At 49.0% G+C, this 11,472-nt stretch overlaps 1 protein-coding gene across 3 annotated transcripts; it reads right to left on the bottom strand.

Moving 5' to 3' along the window:
- Positions 1 to 485: 485 nt before the first annotated feature.
- Positions 486 to 10,557, bottom strand: SH3BP5L (SH3 binding domain protein 5 like). Of its 3 annotated transcripts, none has more exons than XM_075836552.1 (7): positions 10,271 to 10,557; positions 6,558 to 6,782; positions 4,796 to 4,858; positions 4,584 to 4,712; positions 4,246 to 4,407; positions 2,928 to 3,101; positions 486 to 1,340 (listed from the first exon to the last, which is right to left on the bottom strand). In XM_075836552.1, the coding sequence occupies exons 2-7, from the start codon at positions 6,744 to 6,746 to the stop codon at positions 927 to 929; spliced, it is 1,131 nt and encodes a 376-aa protein (XP_075692667.1). In that variant the 5' UTR covers positions 6,747 to 6,782; positions 10,271 to 10,557; the 3' UTR covers positions 486 to 926. The 3 variants fall into 3 exon arrangements, with proteins under 3 accessions (XP_075692667.1, XP_075692669.1, XP_075692668.1); XM_075836554.1 differs by lacking the exon at positions 10,271 to 10,557 and adding an exon at positions 9,031 to 10,229; XM_075836553.1 differs by lacking the exon at positions 10,271 to 10,557 and adding an exon at positions 7,721 to 8,143.
- Positions 10,558 to 11,472: the final 915 nt, after the last annotated feature.

Genomic DNA, 11,472 nt, shown 5'->3' with positions numbered 1-11,472 from the left:
CCATGATAGTAGAACTTATGGACGGAAAGCCCCTCAGGCTGGGTTCACACAACCTATTTTCAGACGTAATGGAGGCGTTTTACGCCTCGAATTACGTCTGAAAAAACGTCTCCAATACGTCGGCAAACATCTGCCCATTACTTTCAATGGGCTTTACGATGTTCTATGCCGACGACCTGTCATTTTACGCGTCGCTGTCAAAAGACGGCGCGTAAAATAACAGCCTCGGCAATGAAGTGCAGGAAACTTCTTGGGACGTAACTTGAGCCGTTTTTCATTGACGTCAATGAAGAACAGCTCCAAATTACGTCCATAATGGACGCCTCTCAAAACGCGAGTACGAGCAATTATGTCTGAAATTCAGGTTTTCTCCTGAAAACAGCTCCATAATTTCATCCGTAATTGACGTTATCGTGTGCACATACCCTACATATGACGGCGACCACAGGACAAGCTCGGAGGTCTCATCACTTTCCAGACACAGAGACACCACAACATATTTATTGAGTGTGACATAGTGCTGCATCAAACAGAGACAGTTCTCATAGCAGCGAAACGCGTCGTCCTGAACTGTCGCAGTCCTCGTAGGACAATACTCCGTCATCTGCCTATGTCCTCAATGCGGAAGAAACGTCCTCCTGTTCCGGCTACAAATACTTACCTAGAAGCGTTCTGCTGGAAAATGTCAATGGATTAGATTCCGGCATGTCGGGTCTCTTCCCTTAGTCAGTCGTTTTGCGGCCTGCAGAGCATCGCGGTGGTGCCGGTACCTCCCTTGTTAGTGCTTAGTCCACCAATAAACCGCATGATATATGAAGAGCCCCTTCTTTTCTAGCTGCGTCACCCCCTTAAAGCTCGATGCACTAGTTCGCTTCAATGTTATCTGCGTTTTAGACCTAACCCCAGCCCCCCTCCCCCACACCGGCTCACAGACTCACGCTCCTGTTGTGTCTGAACATTCCTACACTTGCTCTCCCCCCTCCTCGCTCTCGACCTGTGCTGTTCTCTTCGTCCTCCGGGTCTGTGTCTCGCCCGTCCAAGCTGTTCAGGTCGCTCAAACCCCTCAAGTGCTCCACAGAATCGCTTTTCTGCAGGTCCGATGCGATGGTCTGCAGGCTGAGGAGGGACACAGTGTCTGACGGTGGGCCCACCTCCCCATCTGTCAAAGAGGTAGGGGCTTCAGCTCCAAGAGGTGGGGCCCTAAGTGTTAAAAGGGGCCCATGTGTGCGTCGGGCATGGATCTCCTCGCTTATCAGCTCCAAATTACGCAGTGTCCCGGAATATCTCAGCTTTGCCTTGGACACTTTTCCTTCCAGAGAGGTGACCCGGGCCTTGTGCTCCTGCAAGATATAGAGGACCGGAACTGGAATCAGCAGAATTAACCCTTTCTCCGCTTCATCAACCATTCCTTATCAACTTCTGCCCTGACCTAGTCCTGCTTGCACTTCTGAGATTTTTTTTTATCATGCCAATGCAACATCACAAATCTCACTGATACACTGTAACAAACTTCAGCTGTGTGAAAAGTACTGAGTCTGTGAGGATTTAAGCTTTTAAATGTAAATAAGAATGTTTCCATTCACTGACAGCAAGCAGATACCTTGAAATGTAAAGAAAGCTGCAGAAGTCTTCATGCTACAGCGATTGAGCTTTATTAATAGGAGACTGGACGACCCCCTTTAAATAAATGTTATAATCGGCAGGGGACGTAAAACGGCTTTGTGGCTCAGTGGGTAAAATGCATTTTCACCCTAGTCGGCGAGCATTGGAGTCTGAGCAGTTTTACTGCCAGCCATGAAAAAAAACGACATCACCCACGAGACCCCGGGCGATCTGCTCTATTTGTCTGAGCCCACCTCTCAGGAAAGCAGAACGCGGATGACCGTGTCCTGACCACAAGACGCAGAGTCGAGGGGTTCAGTCTAACACAAAGCTACAGCAGCTCCTGAAGAACGGGGGAGGAACCGGCTTATAACAAAAACAGAAAAATGCTGAAAGTGTGTGTGTGTGTGTATATATATATATATATATATATCAGTATCCCCTCCCCCCTCCCGCAGCTGTATTACATGTACTGCAGACAGTTGTGTATCTGCTATGGGTCCCCCTACCCTCCTGTAAATGCACCTTAGTGGACGGCTCCTTCTGATGTGATGTCAGAGCTGGGCTGTGTACTCTGAACCAATCACATGTCTCCTCTTGCTGCTCGGCCCTTATCCGGTTTCATTGACACACTGAGTAAGGGACTGCAGCTGCATCCCCCTCCTCCCTGTCTTCTATTTTCTGTATTATTTCATATGGATTTTTGGGGGGCTGAGTATTTACAGAGATCCTACATGCAGGGTAAGGGGGACTACAGGCTCCTGAAAAGTGAGGCAGACGACCTTTCGCCTATTCTCCTGTATTATCGATTTATGCAAAAAAAAGTTATGATCGGTACACTAAAACCCTGATTCTATAAACATAATACTGTGCCGGAATGGAAATACAAGGCGCTGCCTATAGGGTAACTCAGGCAACAGACCCATTTGTGCTTGCTTTCAGGGAATGGAATATTCTTGTTTACATCCAAAGGCTAAACACAAGTCCTGATAATGTCCAACTAACACAGCTGCGTGGCTCATTACACGAGAGAACTCTGATACACTGTCACAAGCCACTCACCTGTATAAGTTGGACAGAATCAGGAAAGGTTTTTATTTACTTACAGCAAGCAGAGATCTTGTGAAGAATTAAAACAAAGTATATTAGAAAGTTGCAAACTTGTAACACAATGATACTGCATCAAAACGACATCCTGGTCTTAATGAGATCCAGAGCTTATACTTTTTGTAGCTGTATTTTATAGAACGCTCAGTTTCTGGACTTTGGGTTTTGAAAAAGCCTCCGTCCCACCGTAAGAGACGCGGCGGCGGAGCATCACTCACCTCTAACACAGTGTTGAATTGCACCTTCAGTTCAAAGTATGGCCGACTCTTTAAGATGACGCGTTTCAAGCTCTTCTGCAAGGTCTGAACTTTGGCTTCAGCTTCGTGGCACTGACGAGTGACTCTCTGGTGCTCGTATTCACTGCGCAGCCGCTCCTCCTCCGCCTCGTTCACCTGTTACCAGGGGACAAATGGTTCGAATAAGTTCAAAATCAAAACAGAAAAAAACTAAAATCTACAAAGGTAACAGAAAATTCAGGGGTCATGACACTCTATACCCCCCGTTACATACCTCAGAGCCGTCTTTTCAGAGATCGCCACTCACCCTGATCTTCTATGCTGTAGGTGAATCATGTCCCAGGATCACATTGTGTTAGTAGCCACCAGGGACTCTGAATAAGTAATACTCCCCCTGTGTGCTAACTATCACAACCAGCATCTCCTAGGCTCGGAAGCAATGGTTGGACACAGTAATATGTGCACCTTCTCTGAGATTCCTGCTGGTGGAGCTGCAGGTTCAGAGCTCAGCGGCGTTTCCTGTTCTCACCCTTCAATGCCGGGATCTCCTCCCTCCTCCCTCTCACATTGACGTGGCTGTGCAGGATACAATTTCTTGGACATAATGCACAACAGATAATATATAACCTGCTGTGTGTGAACAGCGCTGACCTCAGAGGCCTCTACAGTGCTCACAAGGATCAGATTACAAACCGGGTTTGTTTGTAGTGTGTAACCATGGAGCAACCTGCTGCACAGAAGTCTGCATAGGAGCTGTATACACAGAACGGCAGCATATTTTTAATCAAGACTATTTTCAAAGTTGCTTCATTGGTTGCAAAGTTGCACATATGCTATAAAGATTTGTTCCCATCACAGACATTTATGGCACACTGATAGGGTATGCCATAAATGTCTGATAGGTGCAGGTCCCTCCTCTGGGACCTGCACCTATCTCCAGAAAGGGGGTCCTCAAACCATGTCCTGCCTGGTGGGGTAGCTGCGCTTGCTCGGCTGTTTCTGTAACTACCATAGAAGAGAATGGAGGGAGTCCCACGGCAGCCTCGCCAGGGGGGACAGGGTCTGGGGCCCCATTTTATAGATAGGTGTGGGTCCCATCAATCAGGGACTTGTGGCATATCCTATGAATTTGCCATAAATGTCTATGAAGGGAATTCCCCTTTTATGCTGCAGCCTAGAAGATGATGGGTGGGATCTCTGGAGTGCGGTGTCTAAGGAGGTAAAACTTTTGGATTTGAGTGTATTCCATAGGAAACTTCGGTGCCCCTCTATTTGACCCTTGCGCTGCCCCCCTCCTCACTTTGCAGGTTGCGTGGTTCAGCATTTCCTGCCACGTCGGGTCCAGCCGGTTCTTGTCAGCGGTGACTCCTTGCTCTGCAACAAACACCATTTCCCGGGCTGCGGCGTGCATGCTGACTGCCCGCTCGTACCGCAGAGCTGCGCTGTGTGTGTCCTGCTGCGCCTGGGGCCAAAACACACAACATGTCATTACGGTGCGGCAGCGCTGACAGTCCTGCTGCACATTTTTTCCACTGAACACATGAATATTTCATTTGCATTTTTCCTTCCGCTCAGCAGCTCTGAACACAAGCCTCTCGCTGATCACATTAAACACCCCCCAGAGAGGACGCGTTTTACCTCCTTGGCCAGTCTCCGAGCTTCATAGTACGGTCGGGCTTTTTCGATACAGGCTCCAAGTTGAGTAGTCAAAGAGTTTAGGCGTCTGGCAGACTCGGTCAGTATGCGGCGGTAGGCAGTGCGGGCATCCTGCAGGGGGCAGTGTGCAATGTCAGGGCTCTTTAGGCTGATACAATAAAATGGAAGGATGGATGACGGAGCGCGCCACTTACATCCAACTGTAGCTCCAGCTGGTTAATCTCCTCGCTCGCCTGGTTAAGACGCTCTAATTCCTCCTGAGGAACACAAGACAGTGAATCAGCAGAGGAGACAAAGAAACAGGGAAGAGGGGGAGGGGGATGGTCAAATCAATTGTACACACGATAAAATGACGCTATTTAAAGGGCCATAAGGAAATTCTAAAGGACTTTCCACACTCCCTGCCATGCTTAGAGGGGCGATCCACCAAAATGTATTTTTACGGAGATACAGTTTATATGGCAATAAGAGAAAGTGTGTTTTATCCTGACACCTGCAGGTTGTGTCTAGTATTGCAGCTCCGCTCTTCCTAGGTGAATGGAACTAAGCTGCAGTACCGCACATAACCTGTGGGCAGGTGTGGCGCTGTTTTTGGAACTAAACAGCCATGTTTTTCTCACTCTGGACAACCCCTTTTAGGGTGCATTATGTTTTACCATGCACTGTGGTCCGTTTGTTCTTGAGATCATGGGATACAGGCACGGGGACCCTCACCAATCAGACATCCATGGCATATCCTACCACTATGCCATCAATCTCTCTGGTGGGAAAATCTGTACCAAATGATAATAGTCTAGGTGGGTGAGGAGGTAATGCTAAAGAAATAGCCCCCATTCTAAGGCTCCATTCACATCTGCTTCCTGGTTTCCGTTGCCGGATCGGTCATATGAGAAATACCACCAGCTTCTAATGAATCCATTGACTTATAATTAGAGGATCTTTGCAATGTCCTTCAATTGACGGGAAAATATTTTTCTCTGCAGATATGAAGGAAACTGCAATGGGGGCTCCAACGCAGAGGTGAACAAAGCCGAGGCTCCATTTTGTGCCCCCCCCCAGCAGATGTCACATCCTCGCCCCCACCCTAGCAGATGTCACATCCTCGCCCCCCCCCAGCAGATGTCACATCCTCGCCCCCCCCCCAGCAGATGTCACATCCTCGCCCCCCCCCCCAGCAGATGTCACATCCTCGCCCCCCCCCCCAGCAGATGTCACATCCTCGCCCCCCTGTGTTGTGAAAGGTAGAGGACTCTTCCCGACTAGGAGGAGGTTACCCTAAATTTTGGGACCAGGAAAAAGTTATTTAACGACTACGTCCTCATGCGTAACACTAGACGTGTGGAGTGGATCCTGGGACTGTAACATCTCAGCCGCCCGAGGACAAGTCACATTACCTGTGAGTTCTTATACCCGTCTTTTACCACCAGTACGCGGGACCGGACGATCTTCACCGTCATCAATTATTAGTCACTGAATTATGTCTGGTGGTCCATGTATTTTTTTTCTTTACATTTAAGTCAATGTGACGGGGGATATAACATATGGGAATATAAGTGGCTGCAACGGCATTGTATACATGTCCTAACATCATGGGCTGTGTCAGGTGACCCGCGCTCTGTCCACGTCTCGCTTTTCTCCACATTCTCAAACATCTCGCTTTTCTCCGTCTACTCCGGGCGTTTAGGGTTAAATGGGCCTGACATTATGGAGGTATCCTTCCATTTCTTTACGGTCAGTGGCCGCCTTATACATCTCTCTGGCGCGCAGCTGTATACATTATAGCGATCAGGTCTATCGATTGTTGCTGGTTCTGACTGCTGGGACCAATGTCTAGAATATAGAAGTACAGCTCTGGAGCCCCTATAGCTTTTTTTGGGGGGAACCCTGACCCGTCACAGAGGCTTCCACTCATGGTGGAAAACCCATTAAACAAGTGACATGGACAGCCGTATATACCTGTATCCTGGGGTCCAGCTCCTCCTCCACTTCCCCCTCGTTCTTCGCCTCCACAGTGTTCTCCGCTGGTTTCTTGATGTCAGTAGGGTTCAGTCCATGTCCGGCCAGCTCCGCATGGATGTTTCTCTCACCCTCTGCGCCGGGTGTGGGCAGCCTCTCCCCACAAGGGGGTCCTTCAGTGACCTCCATAGCGGGACAGCTCAGCCGTGCATGGTACTGCGGCAACTGGAAAACAGTGAATGTTACCAATCTGCCCTGGTTATATTATAATTAATATTAGTGACATCACAAAGTGACATCACACACTGAATCCAGGCCGCTGGTGCCGCTCCATGTAACAAAGAATCGCTTAAGTAACAATTCCCTCATTTACAATTATGGCCAGTCACTCCTGTTCTGGAGCTTCTTTATAACATGCTTGGCTGCCCGGATGTTTTCCTAAGGATCTGCTTAGCTGCTGTTTATGGGAGCCTGTAGCACCCCACCCCCGCAGCTATCTGATATCTGCCAAACCAATACCGCGCTACAAAAACACAGAAAAAAACGTATATTATGTCGCAGATTTCCCGCAATTCTAATGATGGTAATAAGAACTGTGACTATTTACTACCACGATTGTGGGAACACCGTAGATACAGGTTTTCTGCCACGGTTTTTGCGCTGCAGTAATGGGGTTCAGATCTGCCGCATTAGGAATCCACCCTAAAGGGGTTTCCAAGAATCACAATTTCCCTGAAGTTTCCCCAGAAATGGATTCAACACCCAAACTGGTCCAGATAACGAAATCCCACAGAAAACCCTCTAAATAAACGTTCACATCTTTTACTTGTCTCCTGCTCCTTCCTATGTGGGCACCTGACTTCTCCACGGATGGGCACACGAGTCCTCTCAATAAGCCCCTCCCCCTATTGTTACCGGTTGTCATCAATGACGAAGCGGGCAACAATTATCCCCAACAGTAACGACTACCACCCCCCAGATCCTCCACTGACATCACGTCACCCTGTTAGTCTCTCACTTTCCAGAACCCGACGCTCTAAACTTTATTTCTTGGATTGAAGGGGACCCTGACATTTTTTTGCACATTGTTTATTTAGCGAATCGCCATTTGAACGCACGGAATATGATTTAAAGGGAAGCTCCAGTATGGAACCAAAACTTACAACATGCCCCGGTCATAATCTTCAGAAAATACGGAGTAATGTTGTAAATACGTCACTTTCTTTCTTTTGTACAGATCCTCAGTTTCTTCTCCATTCACATATAAAGCGAAATTCAGAATTCTTCGGGACCACCGTTACCAGAGAGCAGTGCATTGTGGGAGCTGAGATAACAGCGAGCGCTAGGCCACATGACTGCCAGCGGGGTGGAGCTAAACGGCGGTCTGTCTGAAGTTATAGGGTCACCTGTTGCCATGACTACAGATGTTATTGCGCGTAACGCTAAGGCTCTGTTCACATCTGCGTTGGGGTCCCGTTCTGACGTTCCGTAATTGACTACGCTATTGCTTCTGGCAAAACGACGGATCCGGTGCACAACAGAGACAAACGGAAACCAAGGGCACCGGATCCGTCGCCATTGAAATCAATAGTGAGGGAAACGGAAACCTCTGGTTTCCCTCGGTGTCAGTTTGTATCTGCTCAGGGTCCCGTTCTGACGGAAACCTCCAACGGAACCCCAACGCAGATGTGAACAGAGCCTAAGATATCAGAGCTGCATTTAAACGTTTTTTTCCATAATATAAAAGACATGGGCCCGCATGATGCCTTTTACGCCAGGTTTTAGGCAAAAAGTTTGCGACTTTTCTCACCGCTTGCCGAATTTGGAAGGTCATGAGAATTTGGCGTGTTCTGCAAGAAGGACACGTGTATTAAAAAAAAAAAAATAATAATTACAAAAATGGTGGAAATTTTGCTGCAAATCTAGACTTGCTGATAGCGGGCACATTTTTTAGTTGCCAGACTGCTAAAAATGTGCCACATTGTTTTACGGGCTGTGCGCCTTTTACTGGATTTGGCTCAAATCAATCCAATTATCTCCTTTACTGGCGTAAGATGTAAATGTGGGCCTTTGTGTTTCAATTCCTCGCCATTATTAAGATCTGTGCTTGCTGTCAGTAAATAAGAACATTCCTCTTAACGTCTGGAGGCTGAAAACCATTCTGACCTCATACCTCTCACAGCTGGTGGTTTGCTACAATTGCATCCAGTCTGGACAATTCTCCTGTGAGCTAAACATTTGGTTACATTTTACCTGCTCTGATACATTGTAACAAACTCAAGACAAGAGAGTGAGAGATTTGTGTTGCTGATGTGTTCATCTCATAGAAGATTGTCTACACTGGGTACAAAAGTAACAAACCCTCAGCTGTGAGATGTATCAGGTCTATACTGGCTCTAGACAAGAAAGTTACCATCCACAGGGTTTACTGGGACTTGTAGTTTCCAAACAGCGAGAGAAACCGACTCCTCACCCTGAGATCAACATTAATGCAGCCCTGTGGTGTAAATGGTGACGCCGCGCTACGTCTATTCCCATTGAAACGCTGCTCAGCTGTCACAATGGTTCAGAAATGCCACCGACCTCCATGCTTCGTGCCCGCCACTGGTTAAAAGACCTGCAATAAACTGCAAACGTTACCGGCCGCCTCATCGCCAGCGCATTGACCTGCACACACCGTCTGACCAATGCGTGATTGTCTGCGAGACTCCGAAAAAAAGAAACACGTCTCCCACAAACCTCCCCCGCAGCCACTGATCTACCAAACTATATACTGTCCAGGCTCTTATCACTGCTGAGAAGTAATCCCTGTGGATGGGGGCACTCACTGGCTGGCACTGTGGATGGGGGCACTCACTGGCTGGCACTGTGGATGGGGGCACCCTCTGGCTGGCACTGTGGATGGGGGCACTCACTGGCTGGCACTGTGGATGGGGGCACTCACTGGCTGGCACTGTGGATGGGGGCACTCACTGGCTGGCACTGTGGATGGGGGCACTCACTGGCTGGCACTGTGGATGGGGGCACCCTCTGGCTGGCACTGTGGATGGGGGCACCCTATGGCTGGCACTGTGGATGGGGGCACTCTCTGGCTGGCACTGTGGATGGGGGCATTCTCTGGCTGGCACTGTGGATGGGGGTACTCTCTGGCTGACACTGTGGATGGGGGCACCCTCTGGCTGGCACTGTGGATGGGGGCACCCTCTGGCTGGCACTGTGGATGGGGGCACTCTCTGGCTGACACTGTGGATGGGGGCATCCTCTGGCTGGCACTGTGGATGGGGGCACCCTCTGGCTGGCACTGTGGATGGGGGCACTTTAGCAGTAAATATACATGGGCGCGATTTACAGGGTACCCTCTAGCACGCTATAGGGGCACTCTGTTATGGGGTGTGGTCAATATTTGAGGGCGGGGCTTATGTTCTCTGCATTTTACATAGTCCCCTATACTTTAAATCGGACCACTCTGCTCTATGCCGGTGACGGTGCCGCATCTGGTATTGCTGGGACTTGTAGTTCTCCGTTACTAGAGCACAGGCTCCTATCTGTACAGTGGTCACTGGTGCAGGGCTCCATGCAGCAATGGTCCCGGGCAGAGCATTGTCCAGTACTGGCACACCCCGCCCGGCTCCGGGAGAACAAGTCAGGGGCCACAGCCCCGCTGGGTGTCCGCTCACCCTCCACCAGTCACGTGACACGGATAATACACCCACCTGTGCCTTCTTCTTATGCCATCCTGGAAGACCACCCGCTGTGACGTCACTGAGCACGCAATGACGTCACAAAGACCCCAGTGAAGCCTTGCGCTTGTAAATCCAGTTGCCTGGGATCTGGGCGGTGCCCGAGGACCCGGAAACGGAAGTATGATCAGGGGTCGTTCCGTACGCCAACATGGTGGGTGCGGGTCGTATAAGTTCGGTGCCGTACAAGAGGCTGGGGAGCGGAGAATACGGTTCTAGGGTGACGTAAATATGTGAGACGTGAATAACCGGTGATAGCAGCGACCGAGACGTTACCAGTGGTTACTGCAGCCATGGCCTCCGTTACCATGGAAACCCTCCGCCATGTTTCTTTTCCTAAACAGCTTATAGTTCTTATCAGTCACCCGCCAGCAGCTCCTCCTCCTAGTAACACATGTATAATACACAGCACTGACCTTCTCTACAGCGAAGCCCCAGCATAGACCCTTGTATCTAATCCTAGTATGTGTGATACTGCCTGCTGATCTGTGTATCTAATCCTAGCATGTGTGATACTGCCTGCTGATCTGTGTATCTTAATCCTGTTATGTGATACTGTCTGCTGATCTGTGTATCTAATCCTACCATGCGATACTGCCTGCTGATCTGTGTATCTAATCCTAGCATGTGTGATACTGCCTGCTGATCTGTGTATCTAATCCTAGCATGTGTGATACTGCCTGCTGATCTGTGTATCTAATCCTAGCATGTGTGATACTGCCTGCTGATCTGTGTATCTTAATCCTGTTATGTGATAGTCTGCTGATCTGTGTATCTAATCCTACCATGCGATAGTGCCTGCTGATCTGTGTATCTAATCCTAGCATGTGTGATACTACCTGCTGAACCGTGTATCTAATCCTACCATGCGATACAACCTACTGAACCATGTATCTAATCCTATCATGTGTGATACTGCCTGCTGATCTGTGTATCTAATCCTACCATGTGTGATACGGTCTGCTGAACCGTGTATCTAATCCTACCATGTGTGATACTGTCGGCACAAGATGGTGGCGGTCAGATAATGTACCCACATAACCGCTCTCTGCCACATCCGGACACATCCTGTTCTGCGCAGGCGTTGAACAGTAACTTTGCGTTCAGCACGTGCGCAGATAAATCACGTGTCCGCCACCATCTATGGACAGGGTGACCGCGGCTCGGTAGTGTTT

The sequence above is a fragment of the Rhinoderma darwinii genome, chromosome 8 (genome assembly GCF_050947455.1).
Source record: "Rhinoderma darwinii isolate aRhiDar2 chromosome 8, aRhiDar2.hap1, whole genome shotgun sequence".
Taxonomy (NCBI): Eukaryota; Metazoa; Chordata; class Amphibia; order Anura; family Rhinodermatidae; genus Rhinoderma; species Rhinoderma darwinii.
This window is presented reverse-complemented; position numbering and strand designations above follow the sequence as displayed.